Raw genomic sequence first — 16399 nt, 5'->3', positions numbered from 1 at the left:
TTTAGTCTTAAATTGCACTTTAATAAGTAAAGATAGTACTAATACCTTTTATTGTATTAAAGTCCAAATTGAAAACAATTGTGGTGATTCAGTTGCTTGACATGGAATAAAATACAATGTTAGCTTTCGGCTGAGCCGCTTCCCCTTTGCGCTTCAGAAGCCAAGCAAGGTCCAAGTTTGACTCATAGTCAAAGACCACAGATATTTGGCTGTTAACAGAAGCCAAGCAATGTCCAAGTTTTACTCATAGTCAAAGACCACAGATATTTGGCTGTTAACAGAATGCTGACGAGACACCCAACTCAAATATCCCTGAGAAAATGGTATACCATCTTTCCCAGCTCCATCTTGTGCGGCAAACACCACACGGTATGTCAATTTTTGGTTAACCTCTGTAAATGTAAGCACCTCAGGTAGCACAGTGATGTCCATTTTATGTAGTCTCAGGGGAGCCAATTTGTAAGTTGAATTAGCTGGGCCAACATTGGTCAAGGTTCTTGTGTAATTCTGAGGCTCACCACCAGACTCTATATAGATACAAAATGTGGGATAGTTTAGCTGTGCTTCAGGTATGACTCCTACTTTAGAGCACGACACTTTTTGTTGGGTGATTGCCGATATCTGTTTGCTTGTGTAATTCAAACCACACAAGTAAGGAATGTAGTCCTCTGGTTGTATGTCGTAGATGAGCCCAGGGTCATTTGCTTTTGAAGGGTTAACATGGCCTGCGCCAATGGCAAAGAGGTCTGCTGCAAGAAGTGTTTGATCAAGAATGGCCGAGCCAGCGAGGTTGTTTACTTCAGCAGTTGTCATCATTGCAGACTTAATGGCAGCAGGTGACCAGTCAGGGTGTGAGCTCTTGAGCAAGGCTGCAATGCCACTTAGGTGAGGGCATGACATTGAAGTACCTGAAATAATGTCAAATGTGGCCTTAGATTCTAAAGCATTATCCACCGAAAAAGGCCACGCAGCTAGGATGCTCACACCGGGACCAATAATGTCAGGTTTCAAAATTGCAGGGCTTGCCAGGCTTGGTCCTCTTGATGAAAAGAAAGCAACCTTGGGAGCAAGCTGATCACCGATGACAGTGCCTTTGAATAAGATTGTCGCTGTAGGAGTTGAGGTTGAATTTATATAGGTTTTGATGCTCACCCCTGCAGAGTAACTCACATGTGTTGCCGGAAGCACGTGAGCGTCTGCTATGGTGGTATAGCCAGCGAAGTCTGGGTTGACAAGAATCATGGCAACACCACCAGCTCTTTTCACTTCTACCCCTTTTGCAATTCTTCCAGTTCCTCCACCTACCTCACACACCACTACTTTCCCTTCAACATATTTAAGGGACCCTACATCGCAAAGAGCTGATGAATCATTGCTATGTGCACCTGCATAAACAAGAGCTAACTGTTTTGAACTAAAATCTTTAGGTTGGAATACTGACTCCCCGTCATATTCTTGCCCATTTCCAAGCTTTGCTGTTGCTCTTATGTTTCTGTCAATGGTGCTTGCTCCAACCGTGAGAATCCATGGAGCTTCATTGGATAAAGTCATATAGTCAGGGCCAGCATTTCCAGCTGAACAGCTGACAAAGATTCCCTTCTGAATTGCTCCAAATGCGCCGACTGCAATTCCATCAGCATAAAAATAAGCTGAGCCACCACCGATTGAAAGGGATAGCACATCCACGCCATCATCAACAGCAGTGTCCATAGCAGCTATAATGTCTGATTCAGAACAACCCTCGTCTGAGCATACTTTGTACATTGCCAAGTGAGCATGAGGTGCCATGCCAGTTGCTGTGCCGTTGGCCATTCCAAACACGCTGGCACCTTTTACAAAATTTCCTCCAGCTGTGCTTGACGTGTGAGTTCCATGGCCTTCATCGTCAACTGGAGGGCCTCCAGTAGTTTTTCCACCATTAAAACTTCTGGCACCTATAAGCTTGTTATTGCAGACTGTCCCGCTGAAATCACACTTGCCTTTCCATTTAGCTGGAGGAGGTGGTACTCCTTCATCACTAAATGAAGGATGGTCTGGGAATATCCCACTATCCAAAATTCCAATAATCACACCTTCACCATAGTTAGGCCCTTTATCGAGTCCCATTCCTTGCTGCAGCCCCAAGAAGTTAGGACTATGAGTTGTGTGCAATTGCAGATTTCGTTCTGGATGAGCGGAGATAAACCCATCTTTCTTTTCCATCTCTTCAACTTCCTTCGCTGTCAGCTTTGCTGCGAAGCCAGTTGCCACATTGTGGTATGCATAAACCATTCGTGGCTTCTCAAGCTGGTTTGAGTTTGCAATAGTTTGGGGCAAAAATGTCTGGTACCAACTCCCTAAATCTTCATGTTCAGATTGTGCAATCAAATCGCTAACTGGCTTTTCCACCCAAACTATATAAGTTTGCATGCTCTTTGTCTTGGCTAGCGGCTCCAATGCTGCCACTTTTTCATCAGCAACTGCTAGTGACATGTAAAACATGAAACTAAAACCAAGGTATATGATCTGCATCACTACACACATTTTGTTCTCCATCTTGTGACAAAGAAGAAGTGGATAGTGCAAGTGCTTGGTTTTAGTTTACCATTTCAAGCTCCTATATATAGATATTAAGAGATTGTGGTGAACTTTAAGTCTCTGAAAGCACACATTCGCCTGCATTTGTTTTGCAGACGTGATGATTTGATGTCCTGAAAATTGGGTTTTGTTGCGACATGGTTAACAGGATGCTAAGTGGGAATGGAAACAAAAGTGTGAGAGGTTTTAATATATAGGAAGGCCTGCTAATTCAGGCAGTTAAAACAAAGTGGCGATAAACCCCATGTCAAAATATGTTGGTCTTTATTTTTGAGGCCGTTCTATTAGACTGTTTCCGACTGGTTTGTCGTTGAGCAATAGTTAAAAATTTGATCTTAAATCTTGACTCTGTCTCAAATCTGCTATATCTGCTGCTGGTACAACTGATAGTGTTGAATACTTGAATATTCATCAAACTTCTCTACCTTGATCTCCTAGTGCATGTCGTTGCCTTGAGGAAACAACTTCACCAATTAATTAATCTAATGGGTTTGGTCACGTACTCCAAATTAGCCCAAGACACTTGAGTGATTAACATATTCTCTTCTTTGACAGTGTTAATTGAACTTTGATAATTGATACAATGTGCAAGCACCATTTGGGTTTTTTTATTATTATTTTGTAATTGATTTGCATGGCTCTCACCTTTAGTAAGTTTGTACCATTTTTATGTTGAATAAAGTGCGAACTTTTAACGACAGGAATAGTTTAGTTTCTAATAGTGATTTTTTTTTTCTATTGTAATAAGGCAATGTTAAGTGTACTCGTATACTTTACATGGTGAGTTTTAGGAGTTGAAAATTTTTAGTAGCTTCATCATCTGTGTGTACAGGAGGTAATATGTAATGAGAACAAGTGACAATTTCCTTAGTATATATATACTATGCCATTTTTATGAGGACTTAGGACTTGGATCATTTGCTTGGATTTTGTGCGGTAGCATTTGCTGTTAGGATTTAAGTTTCTAATTTGTAATTAACAAACTATAATCAACAAGACAACATGGATGCTTTGATTAAATTGCAGTAGCAATTGAAGCAGTAAGAACATATGAGAAACCAGCAAACTTTTGTACTTGATTTCAGATCTAGAATCCTTAGATTTCAACAACAAACTTAACCCTTATATGGGCTAGCTCCTTAATTAGGGCAAATATATTCGGGAAAATTCGCTATATTTATCGAAGAACAAATTTCTTTTAAAAAATGCTACATGGACCATATTCTTATAATTAATAATTGTGTATCACACATTACTAATACATATGATATTAGGACAGATTGGACGATTATCACATTAGTAACGTTGTCTACATGGTTTTTAAAAATTCCAAACCCTATTCCGGCCTACTTTTCAGTTATTTACTATATAATAAGTGTTAGTTTCATATACACGTCCTATCGTTTCAATCTTTATAGTTGGCTTTGTCCGTACTGATGTAACACAAGAAGTGGTACGTGAATGTGATCCAAATTGAGATATGACTTAAATACGTTTTTTGTAATATTCACATGTTTTGTATGTGTTCCAGCTTCTTAAGCATCAGAAAGCAAGGGATGAGCTAGGAGATGTCGAAGGACTCACCGAAGAGAAAGTGGACAAGGTTATCGAGGAGTTTCTGAAGGATGCGAAAGAGATTTGGTCAAAGCTAATGGCTGGCCTATAAACTTCTCTGCTTACATGGTGTCCAAGGCAGCCATGAATGCTTACACCAAAGTTTTGGCAAAGAATCACCCTGAAATTGCAATCAATGCAGTTACTCCTGGCTACACTAGCATTGACATGACCTTCAATGTTGGCAGGCAATCTGTTGAAGAAGGTGCAAAGGGTCCTGTTAAGCTGACCTTGAGCCCTGAAGGTGGACCTTCTGGCCTCTATTTTGACCAGCTTGAAGTCTCACCCTTTTGAATGAAAACGTATGTTTAAGTATATATCTATATGTTACATATAATAAAGATTAAAGAAGACACAGATAGGCCCTTCTTTCAAAAAAAAAAAAGACACAGATAGTCTCTTTAATGTAATGATGTTTTAAATTGGGAAATTGTGTTGTTCTACATGCACTTTCTGGATATTTTAATCTCAGTTTGTTTTTGATAGGAAAGTTTTGATTTGGCCCTCCTTCCTTTCTTGTAATTGTTATTGTTTTATTAATAAATTTAAAAAAAGACTAATTTTAGTTTGCCTCCTCCAACTTTGGGTCGAAACTCATGTTAGTCCCTGATCTTTTTTTTTTAATCAAGTATACCCCTGCACTTCCCAAATTTAGGCCTCATCGAAAAGCCCGCGGATCAAGTGGGCCAATGGAGGCCCGCCGACCAGGAGGGCCAAAAGCCCTGCCCGGCCCATCAAAAAGCCCGCTAGGCCCAGCCCGTAAAAGCCCGTAAACTATTATATATATATATATATATATATCTATATATGTATGTTGATGTGCTCATATTTTCTTAATTCTTATATTTCTATGCCTCTTTCTCTTGGTATATATGTTTAGTTCTCCTTATTTATGGTTCATTTACGTTAGTTTAGTGTCTTTGTAGGTGTGTTTCAAAGAAGGAAGAAAAGAAGCTAAGCTAAGCTAACTAACATAGAAACTGTTGTGCAGAACACCTAACTTCGCTGAATTAATGGGAACTTCTCGGATGGAATTAGGAGTTGTACGCTATATGCACGGAAAGCCCCATGTGTCTAGTTTCTGAAGAATTTACGGTTTGTGATTCCGACTTTTCTAGAAGGAGTTATGGAAATTTAAGTGAAGGCAGTTCAGCTGGGACTGGAATCTGCAACATCTTTTACAAGTTCATGTCTAGAATCTAACTTCACTGAATTACTGGGAACTACTCGGATGGAATTAGGAGCTGTACCTTATATGCAAGGAAAGCCCCATGTGTCTAGTTTCTGAGGAATTTTACGGTTTGTGATTCCGACTTTTCTAGAAGGAGTTATGTCAATTTAAGTGAAGACAGTTCAGCTTGGACGGGAATCTGCAACATCTTTTACAAGTTCATGTCTAGAACCTAACTTAGCTGAATTACTGGGAACTGCTAGGATGAAATTAGGAGTTGTACCCTATATGCACGGAAAGCCCCATGTGTCTAGTTTCTGAAGAATTTTACGGTTTGTGATTCTGACTTTTCTAGAAGGAGTTATGGCAATTTAAGTGAAGAAAGTTCAGCTTGGACGGGAATCTACAACATCTTTTACAATATGCACGGAAAGGCCCATCTAGAAGGTCAGCACATATATTTGGAAATCTTTAGTATGCCATATCATCATTATTGAAGATCCAGGACTTTTAGATATGTTTATATATGTGTGTGTGTGTGTGTGTGTGTGAGAGTGTGAATTTGTTGTAATTTGGTTTATGGTGAAATTGGAAGTTCTCATACTTCTATATAGAATATGTGCATATATATATTCTAGTATTCTACATGTCATGACTACTGTTAACCGATTCGATTGGATTCGAAAATATGGTGAAATTAGCTAAATTTTTTACCACACTCATAATTTATTACAATAATCTAATCCAACGGTCCGTTTTTCCATTTTATTTGAATTGATAAAGGTTGCCCTTTGGAGTGTATGATATATAAATATAGGTTTATAAGAGTAACTAAGTTTGACCTAGTTGATCGAATTCAATACGAGAACTAAATTGGTTGGATTTTCTACAACCACCATAAAACATTACAATCTCTCCATCGAGCGATTGGTTTCTCCTAAGTCATTTTCCACTTCATGGTTGCTTTAGAATGAACCTCAACAATTTAAATGCAATGTATAAGTCATACAACTTTAGAAGGAAATTGGTGTAGGCCAATGTGTTTGTAATTAATTTTTTTTTTTTATCTTATGTCCACGCACATCCATCGATGAAATATTTACAAACTTGATGTGAAAAAATAAGTACGTTTCGCGATCGTCATGCCATCGGTCAACTAAGAAGACATACAAGTGACGACGGTTGACCAATTTGATCGGATTCAAAAATATGGTGAAATTTGCTAAATTTTTTACCACACTCATAATTTATTGTAATAATCTTATCCAACGGTTTGGTTTTTCCATTTTTTTTTGAATTGATAGAGGTTGCCCTTTGGAGTGTATGATATATAAATATAGGTTTATAAGAGTAACTAAGTTTGACCTAGTTGATCGAATTCGAAACGAGAACCAAATTGGCTGGAATTTCTACAACCACCATAAAACATTACAATCTCTCCACCGAGCGGTTGGTTTCTCCGAATTCATTTTCGACTTCATGGTTGCTTTAGAATGAACCTCAACAATTTACATGTAATGTATAAGTCATACAACTTTAGAAGGAAAAATAGTATAGGCCAATGTGTTTGTAATTAATTTTTTTTTTTTTTTTAATCTTATGTCCACGCACATCCATCGATGGAATATTTACAAACGTGATGTGAAAAAATAAGCACATTTCGCTGTTGTCATGCCATCGGTCAACCAAGAAAATATATAAGTAACTACAGTTGACCAATCCGATCGGGTTCAAAACTATGGTGAAATTGACTAAATTTTTAACCACACGCATAATTTATTGTAATAATCACATTCAACTATTGGTTTTCCCATTTTCTTTGAATTTATAGAGATTGCTTTTTGGAGTGTATGTATGATATATAAATATAGATTTATAAAAAAATTATGTAAAATACTAAAATTATATATATGTTTTTAGAATGATATATCCTACCGTTGGATTTGGAAAGGGAATCCAATCCTAGAATTCTAATTTCCTACCGTTGGATTTGGAAATTGGAGACCAACTGTCTCACACCAGCCCCACTAGGTCACTCCCAATTGACCTAAAATCAAAATCCTATTTCGTAAAGTGTAAACTCTTCTCTCCTGACTCAGCCGCTGTCTCCATTGCCTCCATTCTCTCTCAACCATGGCCTCTTGTCTCAGATCGAGGTTGCCTCCATCCCTCATCGGCTTATCCTCTTCTCTCAGATCGAAGTTTTTCCATCACTCCAAACGACCAAACTTTTCTCTCTTTCTCAGTCGTTGTGCCTCCATTCTCTCCAGATCTCCATCACTCCAAACGACCAAACTTTTCTCTCTTTCTCATCCGCTCCTCATTCACGACTCATAGTATCATAGTCACATCGATCTTTCGATCCTCTCCCTTCGACTCACAGTCACATCGATCTTTTGAATCCAGGTTATGGCTTCTTCTTTTTTCCATTTTTTTTTCGAAGTTGGTGTTTTGATTTATTGGACAGGTCGACAGGAGTTGAAAGAGTGAAGTTTTTTTTATAGTTAATCAAATCCCTATGCTTTCCCTCTTCTGGGTTGTATATGTTAATCGAAGTTGGTGTTTATGCATGATTAGAGTTGGGTCAGAATGATTAGATGTTATTTTATGTATGTTTTGAGTTCTTATTTTCACAATGAAGAACCCAGCTTTCTTAGTGACAAACTTTGAGTTGCTTGCTTTTACTAAAACTTGCAGATTAGATATTTGTAATAAGCATGTTCAACTTTATACCTAAGTAGAAATAAAACTGGAGTTTTGGTTATTCTGTGTAGTCCGTGCATTACAAATAAGTGGCTCATTTCAAGAATTTTTTGCAGGGCTGTACCAATTATGCAGGGCTGCAAGCAGATTCTAAGTGTTAGCCTCAATGATACCAAGTCTGGTGTGAAGAAGAGGAAAAACCTTAAAATGGAAGACAATATGCCTAATTAGATAAACTCATAGAAATTGTATTAATAATTGGGGAAATGATCATTTACCCAATTTCAACTTAGAAATTGCCCACTTGCTCCACCAACTGTTTTTTAACCCCATTTACCCAAAACACTCTAAGAGATTATTTCCCTAATACCCAATTAATTCTTTTTTGGGGAAATTACTGGTCACTCCCTGTACTTTCGGGGAGTCGACAGTTCAGTCCCTCATATCTCAATTTCAACAAATCACTCCCCAGACATTAAAATTTCACACAATTTGGTCCTTCCGTTAACTGTCCGTCTGAAGTGGCTGTTAACTTGCTGAGTTGGCATTTTTTCCATGCCAACTCAGCTGAATGCATGCCATTTCAATGGAATCAAGAGGTCAGTCCCTGTACTTCATTTTTCCTGTTCTTCACTAAAAGAAGATCAAAATGCCTCCAAAATTGAGATCATATTTCCCTCTATATTCACAAATTGAGTAATATTTGTGTAAATTGAAGCATCCACAAATTTGAAGCATAAATGGAAGGAAAAAGTTCGAAACAAACATTCATCTACATTCATAATTAACCCCTAAACCGAGAAATACAATATATCATCAACATTAGCAAGCCATTTAACAAAGCTCTAACTTACCAAAAATAAACGTTCGAGCATTGCATCCTCCAATTGTTCAAGTACTAATATGTTTGGAATTAAATTTAGCTCTAATCATCTTATCAAAAGATTAGAGCTAGCAACCAAGTGACACAGCACAAGGTTGCCCAAAAACATGATGCCTAAAACGTTTTGCCTGGCTAGCTAATATCAGATCCCATACCCTAAACTATTTTGCAGCTCCTTTACCTGAGTTTTGTCTAACCCTTTGAGAGGACCTTGATGGTGTTGCAACCTTTTTGGTTGATGCATTGGAACCTTGTACAGACCTTGAACTTGTTGGGGCACATCCAGCTTGTCCAGGCCTTGAACTTTGCTGGGTAGATGCAGCTTGTATAGGCTTTGATGTCTTTGGGGCAGACTTGTTTGCTTCCAATGTTGATGCCTTCTTGGCAGCCTTCCTTTTCTGGAAACACACAACATTGCATTAAAAGTAATGTTACCTTTGATACTTTAGATAGTAGCAATACATAAAAAAGAAGTAGACAAGAGAGTGTGTAATACCATTTGATACTCGGCCCTTTGTTTAGCTTTCTGCCTCAACTCATTCTTGGTCATGGGTGGTTTTTTTCCTTTCTTGGACTGCAGCAAACAATAAGGTAAGTAAATGACAATTCAATGTAAGTCAAAACCACTAATTGCCTCAAGTTGGAAATACAAGTTACCGGATTTTCAGATGTTTGTCCTTCCTGTGAATTCAGCTTCCTCTTCTTATTAACAACAGAAGCCTTTTCCTTTGGTGGCAAATGTCTTTGACATGTTTTCAAGTTGTGACCTACTTGCTTACAATTGCTGCACCTTAGGGATCTTTGCACTCTTCCAAGTTTAACACCACCTTCCTGAACCCTTTCTGAAGCATCCTTCATTCTTGCTGTTTTGGGCCTTCCAGGCTGTCTTGAATATTGCGGAGGCAAAATAGGAGGATCTTCAGTTCTTGACCACAAATCCATGCTATTTACAGGTTGGATGAAGTTGTTGTAAATACTCATGTAGGTCTTCTTCAAATAGCATGCTGCCACATAATCATCCGGATCATGCCTCTTTAAGTAAATGGCAGAGATAGCATGCTTGCATGGAATTCCAGATAAGTCCCACCGCCTGCAAGTACTTGTCCTCATTCTTAAGTCCACCACATTCTTCGATCTGTCAATGTTCTCTACCTCTGCAATGTCACCACCATTAAATGTTGGTATGCAGTCTGTTGCAGCCTTCAGCTTATTCTTCTCTATAACCACCCTTGGCTTTGGACAGATATTGCCATGGTAAGCCTCCATTTTTTCTTTCCTCATTGCAACTCTCTTCATTAGTTTGACCCTCAACTCTTCAAACATGGTCACTGGTGGTTTACCCCTTGCCTCCAATATCCAACTATTAAAACTCTCACACAGATTGTTTATCATGATGTCACAGTCCACATCTGTGTTGAAATATGCTCTGCACCAATGTCTTGCAGGCCTCTCTTTTGCTGCAATCATTACCATCGCATAATATTAAAATCAGTTTAGATATATCAACATATGAACATTCATAATAAAGGATTTTCAAGTACCTGTAAGCCACTTATATGCATCAAGATCAAGGGCCTTCATATCCTCCATCTCCTTCTGAAAGTAAGGTAAAGTAGTTGATTTTGCACAAGTCCACATCTGATCTTTCATCACCTTTCCGGGAAATAACTTCGTAAAGTTAGTCCACATGTGCCGGACACAAAATCTGATATGAGCTCTTGGAACAACCTCATTAAATGCTGGTATGAGACCTTTTTGCCTATCACTAATGAAGGTCCATCCTCTTCCTTCATGCTCAATGTTCAGATCAGAAACCATTAACTCTAGGAACCACATCCATGAATCCTTGCTTTCTGCCTCAACCATAGCATATGCTATCACCCATGATGTGTTATTGGCATCGATACCAACAGCTGTCAACAATTGACCCCCAAAGCAGCTCTTTAGATGTGCACCATCTAAGCCAATAACAGTTCTGCAACCAGCCTTAAAGCCATTCTTAAGAGCCCCCAAACAAATATACATTCTTTTAAATACTGGAAGGTTGCTTGTATCGGGGAAAGCACACTTAATATTAATTGTAGTGGATGGATCAGCCCTCTGAAGCTCTCTTCCATAATCTCTCAGCCTTGCATATTGCTCTATTATGGATCCTTCTACTTCCAAAAGTGCAGCCCTCTTGGCCCTATAAGCCATTGACTTGGAAACCCTTGCTCTAATGCTAGCTGACATTGTCTTGGCTAGAGATTCTGCATCAACAAACATTTACAACACATGTTACAAATCAGAAACAGTTCCAAAACCTCATAAGTAACACAATTAATCACAAGTCCATTAAGAGAAATACCTGGTTTCCAGCTCTCATTAAGAGCAATTTGATCTTTAAACTTTGAAGTTAGGTACTTTTGCTTAACCATGCTGTTGTTGAATTTCCTTGTGCACTTGTGAACTGGATCATAGCTTTTGACCATCAATGTGCTCTCATGCTGCATTTTGCTGGCAAATAGCTGAAATGGACAGTTGTCCTCCTTACAAACCACCCTTACCCTTGTCTTGTCATTCTTAACGAACACATATTCCCAACCTCCTTGAATGGCATGCTCCCTTAAGGCATCCCTAAGAATCTGCGATGTTGCAAACTTCATTTTAAGTTTGAAAGCAGGATTCTTCATATCGGTTTTGGGGTTGAATTCGCATCCCAGCTCTTCACGTTTCCCATCAGAATTCATAGTATATACCAACTTCTCATCATCTGAATCATCAACACCAAACATGTCCTCTTCATCAACCCACTCTTCATCCACATTTGACCTGCCCAGAATAGATTCTAGTCTTGTTGCAGTCCCTTCAATATCTTCTTCATTCAACCATTCATCATCATCATCGACCCCATAATGGTCGTACTCCTCATCCTCTGCACAAGGATCATAATCACCACCACCATCCTCACTGTTTTCTTCATGCTCACTGCATTCCTCACTTCCATATTCCATACCACCAAATGATTGAAGTTCATCCAAATAATCTATCTCTACATCCAGAAGACCGCTTCCTTCATTTTCTTGAACATTTGCCTGCTGCCCTATCCCACTTGATTGTTGTTTAGAAGATCCTACTCGTCCACTAGACTGCCCTATCCCACTTGACTGTTGATTTTTGCATGTATCATACACCACCAACTTCTGTTTTTGGCTTGGATCATGCTCTACCAACTTCTGCTTTCCCTTGTCTTTTGGACCAAGGCCACCAACAATGCTTGCTTGAGTAGATATAGTCTCCTCAACCTCCCTAATCATGATTCCCTTGCTTGTACCAGGTTTAGGCGAATCAGGTAACTCTTCTATGATCACACTACTGCTCTGAGCTGCATTAAACAAGAAGTCTTCATACATGAAAATGTCATCATCTTCCTCTCCAAACACATTGTGCAACTCCATATGGTCCAAGTACAATATGATCAACCTCCACTGTGGTATAGCACTACACATGATCATAACATCTGAATCTGTTTCCAACTTCATCAGCTCATCATTTTCATCACCAACCTTATACCAGTAATCAATTCTTTGATGACTATAAGCTGGATTGAGTTGCCTTACCATGTTATCTACCTCAACAAACGACATTCTATCTTTGTCGACGTTGTCGTAGAAATCCACCTTCCTTCCAACGTATTTACTGTCCCTTATGCACCCTCCATGATACACCTTGACTGTGAAATAGTCAGGGTGACCTGCAATATTTCAACATATGCCATTATTCAGTATAGTCAACATATACCATGACTCAACATGCCCATTAACTTCATACCAAAATGAATATACCTAACTAACAGATGAAGTCGGCAAAGCATGATTCACAAAATCAATTACCAAAACATGCAAGACTTTTTTTTTTTTTTTTTTTTTTTGAGAATGAAAACAAGCAAGAATACAGAAATCAAAAGAAAAGAAAGAACACCTAAAAACAGAAAGCAAAAGAAAAAAAGGGAAGGAAATAAAGTAACAAAATTGCATCTTGTAAGGAGTTTCCTACACCAGAGCCCAACCAAAATAACCCTGAAAATGAAAAACCAGAAGAAAAAAGAGGATCTAAGCATAGACTTATCCTCTTCCCCACCGTAGAAAATTGGGGAAAGATGGAAGGAGAAGGGAGGAGACCAAAAGAGAAAAAAGAGAAGAAATTAACTAAAGGCAGAAACCCCATATCTGAGATGTAGCTCAGGAAAACTGAGATATAGCTTATGGAAGCACCCATAAATGGTGAGCAGTGCCACCGACTTTCAATAACAAGGAGTGACTACCAGAGAGAGATAGAGAAATCTACAGTACTCTCCAAAGCAAATAATTATCCCCAACCAACTAATACTTGGCTCCATAAAGAGCTACAAGCCAAACACTAAACAATTAACAGCTATATCTCCAGTTTTCCAATTGTTCACACATGGCAGACAATAACAAAACTTTATCTCCTCTTTTCTAATTGTTCACACATGGCAGACAAAAACAAAACTTTGTTTACTTCATGCTAGGACCACAACTAAAAGCTTTGCATATTGTTCTATATTAAAAGTCAAAACCAGATTCTCCAACCACAACTAAACCAATATTAAAAAGCCATGCCATACGAGCTCCAACATTCATTCAAAATTACTGCAATTAAATAGCCAACATCATCCAACCTTGCATCTCCAAACCCATAAACCAGCGTAAACCCCCAATTTTTTTTTATCAAAACCGGAGAACTCGAAATCATAACAATAACCATGTACCCACTTTGAAATAGCAGCAGTCCTTTGAAACCAACAAATACAGTTTAAAATCAGCCCAGAAATCCTTGAATTCAAAAATCCCCAATTTCTTTTTCCTAAATCCAAAACCCTAGAAACCCTGCGATTTTCAATCACTCCAAGTCCGAAAATCAAATCTAAATGCTAGAAACTTACCATAATCAGGGATTTCTTCCTTCTCCCCTTCTGAAAATCTTGGAACCCACAAATCAATGTCGTTGACCACCATGTCGCGACCTCTAGCTGTTGCCCTCCAATTCGAATCCCTATTGTGGACACAACACTCTTTGATTTACAGATTTCAAAGGGTTTGATTTTGAATAGCATTAGCCTGATGGGTTGTGTGCGATTACGAAGGCTAGCGCTCGAGCTTAGAAGATTTCAAATTTTAGTTTTTTTGGGAGATTGGAAACTGGATTACGGTTTACAATGGATCGAAGACTACCGTAATGGGCTACGGGTTTCACGACATTTTATTATCCAACGTGGCGCCACATGGCGTATCCAAGTTGCCAACTCAGCAAGTTAACAGCCACTTCAGACGGACAGTTAACGGAAGGACCAAATTGTGTGAAATTTTAATGTCTGGGGAGTGATTTGTTGAAATTGAGATATGAGGGACTGAACTGTCGACTCCCCGAAAGTACAGGGAGTGACCAGTAATTTCCCCTTCTTTTTTCATTCTTTTTATTTATTTTTGAGACTTTTTTGCCCTCCCCTTCTTTCTCACTTAGAGAGAGAAGTCATCCTCCACCTTGCTGTGCTCCGGTGACCAGTGGCCGGCCGCTGTCTCCAGCGACCGGTGACCGGAATTCTGCAACCGATGACCGGAATCAGGCTACAGGTCACCGGAATCCGGAATTAGGTTACCGGACTGGTGACCGGATTCCGGCGTCTGAATTTATTACCCCTAATAATATCCAGTAACCATATTATTACCCCTAGTAATCATATTATTGCCCCCCAATACTCATATTATTGTCTCCCAATAATCATATTATTGACCTCTAGTGAATTGCGTAAACTCCCAAAACCAAAATGAATACACTACAGGCACAATTGATCAATTTATATGCATATTATTGGCCCCCAATACTCATATTATTGTCTCCCAATAATCTTATTATTGCCCTGCAATAGACATGTATAACTACTCAATAAAACTTTTTTTTTTTCGTTCTTGCTTCTTCTTTCCTTATAAGCCTTCTGCCAAATTTACCCAAAAAAAATAAAAAAAATCCAGATCGACGTCGCCATCCGGTAACCCAGATTACACTGGGCACCCAAAACATGTCACCAAATCTACCCAGCCGGCCACCGCCACACTTTGTTTGCAGCCATCCCCGCCACCTGCGTAAAATTCCTCCGTCGCCGCCTAGGAATACCTCCATTAGATTTCGCTCTAGCAGACCCTCCACCGTCAGCGACCCGACTTGATCTCCTCCACCGTCGTCGAACTGGACTGCGGTTGCTTGATTTCTAATTTGAAGCCGTACTGAACCAGACCGAGGGAGAAAAGCAGCAAGCATAGGAAAAACGCTCGCCGCCGATCTGCTGGGCTCTCCCTTGATTTTGACAAACCGAACCCATTTTTCGATCTGCAGACATGGAGAGAGAGAGAGAGACTGAGACTGAGACGAGTTGAGAGAGAGAGAGAGACTAAGACTGAAATCGGTGAAGGGGGAGGAAAGTGAAACAGATCGAAGACGGAGGGGGAGGAGAGAGTCTGAGAGGAGAGAGTTGATTAATAGGGCAAAACTGTAAGTAGATGTTAGATTGGGTAAATGGGGTTAAAAAACTCTTAGTGGAGTAAGTGGGCAATTTTTAGGCTAAAATTGGGTAAGTGGTCACGGCCCCTTAATAATTTGCTTTTGTTTTGAGTTGTAAATTGGGACACTTTGTATTCTGTCTTTTTATTTCAATACATTAAAACGGGTGTGGGGATGAGCCTCCTAGTTCGGCTAGGTTCCAAACTCCTTAAAACTTTAAAAGGAAAAAAATAGCATCCTTAATATGACCTGAGATGATCTAGAAGCAAGATATCTGATATTACACAATAAAATGCTTTGTCTCTGATGGCAGTGGGTCTGAGACTCACATTGTAGAAAAGCCCGGCCTGGCCCGGCCCGAAAAAGCCCTCAAGGCCCGCCTTATATGGACAGGCTTGGATCCTTCAATTTATAACGAAGCTCGGCCCGGCCCGCCACTATTTAAAAATCTAGTTAGGCCCGGCCAGTTGACGAGGCCTACCCAAATTCATCTTCCGTTTCCAATCCTCATAGCTCCGTCTAAATGTGCCATCAAAAGGTGACGTGGCACCGACAACATGACCCACTTTTCCGTCTTTCAATCCATAAGAAGGCCAAATGGAAATTGCCCCCCTTCCTGATGAAATCAATCCATTGTCACTTCTGGGTTTCTGTATGAGAGCTCGAGCAGTCAAATCTGAAATTCTCGCCCTCTCTCCTCCACCACACTTCTCTAAGCACCACTGTGACTCACCTCCACTACCATCACACTCCCTGGTCTCCGACGAGTCAAACCTAGAATTGATTTGGACACCCACATCTGACTTCTCTCAAATATTTCTCAACCAATTCGTTATTGTGTTCTAATCTTCTTTTTGAGATGGATACCAGAAAGAAGAAAATTGACATAGAGT

At 39.4% G+C, this 16399-nt stretch overlaps 2 protein-coding genes and 1 pseudogene across 4 annotated transcripts; 1 reads left to right on the top strand and 2 right to left on the bottom strand.

Annotated features, from left to right (window-relative positions):
• Nucleotides 1-240: 240 nt before the first annotated feature.
• Nucleotides 241-2535, bottom strand: LOC112171086 (subtilisin-like protease). Its single transcript, XM_024308321.1, has one exon. The coding sequence runs from the start codon at nucleotides 2533-2535 to the stop codon at nucleotides 241-243; it is 2295 nt and encodes a 764-aa protein (XP_024164089.1).
• A 179-nt stretch (nucleotides 2536-2714) lies between these two features.
• Nucleotides 2715-4485, top strand: LOC112171085 (annotated as a pseudogene).
• Nucleotides 4486-8876: 4391 nt separating this feature from the next.
• On the bottom strand, nucleotides 8877-13323 carry LOC112169929. 3 transcript variants are annotated; one of them, XM_040508732.1, is made up of 6 exons: nucleotides 12773-13323; nucleotides 11296-12681; nucleotides 10490-11197; nucleotides 9606-10405; nucleotides 9445-9522; nucleotides 8877-9346 (listed from the first exon to the last, which is right to left on the bottom strand). In XM_040508732.1, exons 2-6 carry the CDS (start codon nucleotides 12572-12574, stop codon nucleotides 9110-9112), a joined length of 3102 nt encoding a protein of 1033 aa, XP_040364666.1. In that variant the 5' UTR covers nucleotides 12575-12681; nucleotides 12773-13323; the 3' UTR covers nucleotides 8877-9109. The 3 variants fall into 3 exon arrangements, with proteins under 3 accessions (XP_040364666.1, XP_024162805.1, XP_024162804.1); XM_024307037.2 differs by having other exon boundaries at nucleotides 11296-12453; nucleotides 12548-13322; XM_024307036.2 differs by having other exon boundaries at nucleotides 11296-13323.
• Between the last annotated feature and the right edge of the window lie 3076 nt (nucleotides 13324-16399).

This window comes from Rosa chinensis, chromosome 6 (genome assembly GCF_002994745.2).
Source record: "Rosa chinensis cultivar Old Blush chromosome 6, RchiOBHm-V2, whole genome shotgun sequence".
Lineage (NCBI taxonomy): Eukaryota > Viridiplantae > Streptophyta > Magnoliopsida > Rosales > Rosaceae > Rosa > Rosa chinensis.
Note: the sequence above shows the minus strand (reverse complement) of the source record. Positions and strands in the feature narration are given on the sequence as shown.